This window comes from Gekko japonicus, unplaced genomic scaffold, assembly GCF_001447785.1.
Source record: "Gekko japonicus isolate JY-2015 unplaced genomic scaffold, Gekko_japonicus_V1.1 scaffold4499, whole genome shotgun sequence".
In the NCBI taxonomy this organism is placed as follows: Eukaryota; Metazoa; Chordata; class Lepidosauria; order Squamata; family Gekkonidae; genus Gekko; species Gekko japonicus.
This window is the reverse complement of record NW_015160361.1, coordinates 57,186-60,326: the sequence shown is the minus strand read 5'-3', so window position 1 is coordinate 60,326 and position 3,141 is coordinate 57,186. Positions and strand designations below refer to the sequence as shown.

The window sequence follows — 3,141 nt, the reverse complement described above, 5'->3', positions numbered from 1 at the left end:
AGTCCCCAAAGTAGATTTCCTGGGGTTCGCGGTGGATGCACAGGGCATCCATCCCACGACGGAGAAAACGACGGCGATCTCCAACGCTCCAGCCCCCACGTCTAAAGTCGAACTTCAGGCCTTCTTAGGCCTACTAAACTTTTACCACTCGTTTCTTCCCTTAAAAGCAGCAGTAGCAGAACCCCTCCATCGGCTTCTGGACAAGGGCGCGCCATGGGTCTGGGGATCAACTCAGAAGGCGGCGTTCAAGGCAGTAAAGGACCTGCTCGTCTCGAACTCGGTCCTCGCCCATTTCAACGAGGACTTGCCGGTGGTACTGGCCTGTGACGCCTCTCCTTACGGGGTCGGGGCGTTCCTGGGGAACAAGCTGCCGGACGGTCGGGAGGTCCCAGTGGCCTACTACTCTCGAACCTTGTCGGCAGCCGAGCACAACTATGCGCAAATAGATAAAGAGGCACTGGCAATAGCGGCCGGGGTGAAAAAATTTCACCATTACCTTTACGGCTGGCCTTTCACGGTCTTAACTGACCACAAGCCTCTTCTGGGTCTGCTTGTCCCGGACCGCCAGACCCCCCAGATGACCTCGCCCAGAGTGATCCGGTGGTCTGTCTTCCTGGCGGGCTACAACTACTCGCTTCTCCACCGGCCCGGGAAAGCGATGGGGCACGCCAACACCCTGAGCCGCCTACCGCTGCCCACGACGGACCCGGACCCTGCCCCCGCCCACCAGATCGCACTCCTGGAGTAGCTGCCTGATCAGCCGGTGCACGTCGGGGAGGTCGCTCGTCGCACCGCCAAGGATCCACTCCTCTGTCGCGTCCTAGACTGGGTGAGAAGGGGGTGGCCAGCGGCCGCAGTGGGTCCCAAGTTTTCGGCATTTGCCACCCGCAAAGACGAGCTCTCAGCACACAAAGGTTGTGTGATGTGGGGGGGCCGGGTGGTGATTCCCTCCCCACTCTGGGACAGGGTGCTGGCCGCCTTGCACGAGGCCCACCCTGGCGTGGTACAGATGAAAGCCTTGGCCCGGAGTTACGTGTGGAGGCCGGGCCTAGACCGAGACATTGAGGGGCAAGTAAAGCAATGCCAGCCCTGCCAGGCCTCACAGCCGGACCTGCCCCGAGTTCCCGCAAGGGCTTGGGAGTCATCTCACAAACCCTGGTCCCGGCTGCATTTGGACTTCGTGGGGCCATTCCAGGGGCAGATCTTTTTCATACTGGTCGACGCCTACAGCAAGTGGCTGGAGGTGGTGCCAGTGCCGACAATTTCATCTCAGACGGCTATCCGAGCAATGTGGCGCATCTTCAGCGCCCAGGGCCTCCCGGACACTTTGGTTACGGACAACGGGACGGCCTTCACCTCAAGTGAATTTCAAGAATTCACCAGGTACAACGGGATCCGCCACGTCTGATCCGCGCCCTTCCATCCGGCAACAAACGGGCAAGCAGAGCGCATGGTGCGCACCACCAAGGAGGCGCTCCGCCGATTCGAGAGCCACGACTGGGAGTATAAATTGGCAGTCTTTCTTTTCGGCCAGAGGAACACGCCACACATGGAGACGGGCCACGGTCCTGCTGAGCTTCTGCTGGGTCGCCGCCCCACCTCCCGGCTCGATCGGCTGCACCCGGACCGAGCACCCGAGGAGGAACCCGCCACCGAAACAGCAGAGGCAGCCCGAGGATTCTTCCCTGAAGATTTGGTGTACGCGAGGAACTATGCCAAAGGTCCGCCCTGGATACCCGCACGAGTGGTCCGTGTACGAGGGCCTCGGACATACGAGGTCTCCTGCAAGGACGGGCAGCTGCTTCACCGCCACATAGATCAGCTGCGGCGGAGGGTTCTCCCCAACGACCCCGAGGATCTGGATTTTCCAGAATCGGCCGAATCGCCCAGCCCTGTTCCCGAGCCGCCGATCCCGGCACCCCTGCTAGGCCCCCCGCCACCCGGCTCCAGGACAGCACGCCACCTCCGTCACCGGCCGGCCTGGTACCGAGCTCCCTGCCAAGACCTCAGGCAAACCCTGCGACCCCGACTCCCAAGCTCCGACGTTCCACACGAAACCGGACAGCCCCGGCTTATCTCCAAGACTGTGTGTGGGTAGTCTGGACTATGGGGGGAGGGGTGTAATGTACTCCGCCATGACCACGTGTGTGACCGTTGGGCCATGCGGTCATGCCAAACAGCATAGCTTCGCTCCCCTGAGAACAATAGCCGAGCGGATCCTAGCCCGCACCAATCAGAGGGCCAGGTCCGCGGCCGAGAGCCTATGGGACTCTCGGCCACTGTAAATAGCCTATAGAGTAATAGGGGGTGTGTTTAGGTGGTGGGTTTTCTGGGCATAAATACCGGCCTGCGAGCTGGCAGTCCTTGTCTTGTTCTATCCTAATAAAAGTACTTGCTGAAATCACTCAACGCTTCTCAGTACTTTTCAGGCTCTTTAAAGAGTTATGGTTGGAGGTGGCCTGCAGGCGGCAGCAACGGCCGTGGGGGGAGTGGCATCGGTGTCCTCAGCCGCCGAGCCCCGCCACCCTTAAGACCAAGTTTTATTCAGGTACAAGCTCTCCCTCCTCTGCCAGGACAGATCTGCACGTTCCCCCCCCCCAATAGCTAGCCATCCAAAACAGTTCAGTGGAGCCTGAGCGGTGGGTGTTGCCTTCTGACACACTTCCGGTGATGTCAGGGGGTGTGGCATATGCAAATAAGTCATCCTAATGAGTTCCTGCACCTCTTTTTCTACGAAATGGCCCCTGAGCAGCTCAATTGTGCTTCGGTAGGGCTACCAGCATTCACATTATTATTATTATACAACCGTTCTAGAAGCAAATAAGAACTATATTTTTAATCCTATGCAAAAGATTTCTATAAAAATACAAGGTGGGATGAGCAAAAAGTATAATTAGATTTTGCATGAGGTAACTAAACAGACAATTCAGTGATGTAACCAGGGCTCTTTCTGTAGCAGAAACCCCTTTGCATATGAAAAGTACGCAGACAGACGAGTGATTTCAGCTTAGCGTACTTTATTTGGTGTAGAACAAGACAACTTTAGCCAGCTCGCAGGCTGGCTTATATCCCCCGTGATATACCCCACCCTCTACTACCCAAAGGTGTCTCAGAGCGGCTTACAATCTCCTTTCCCTTCCC

General features: G+C 57.7%; 1 protein-coding gene across 1 annotated transcript; it reads left to right on the top strand.

Moving 5' to 3' along the window:
* Window positions 1-757: 757 nt before the first annotated feature.
* On the top strand, window positions 758-2,098 carry LOC107115770 (uncharacterized protein K02A2.6-like; the record flags this gene model as incomplete). The annotated part of the gene is given in 2 exon segments (XM_015417538.1): window positions 758-829; window positions 899-2,098. Coding segments are annotated over 2 exon segments (1,272 nt in total), but the record flags the coding sequence as incomplete, so codon positions are not given.
* Between the last annotated feature and the right edge of the window lie 1,043 nt (window positions 2,099-3,141).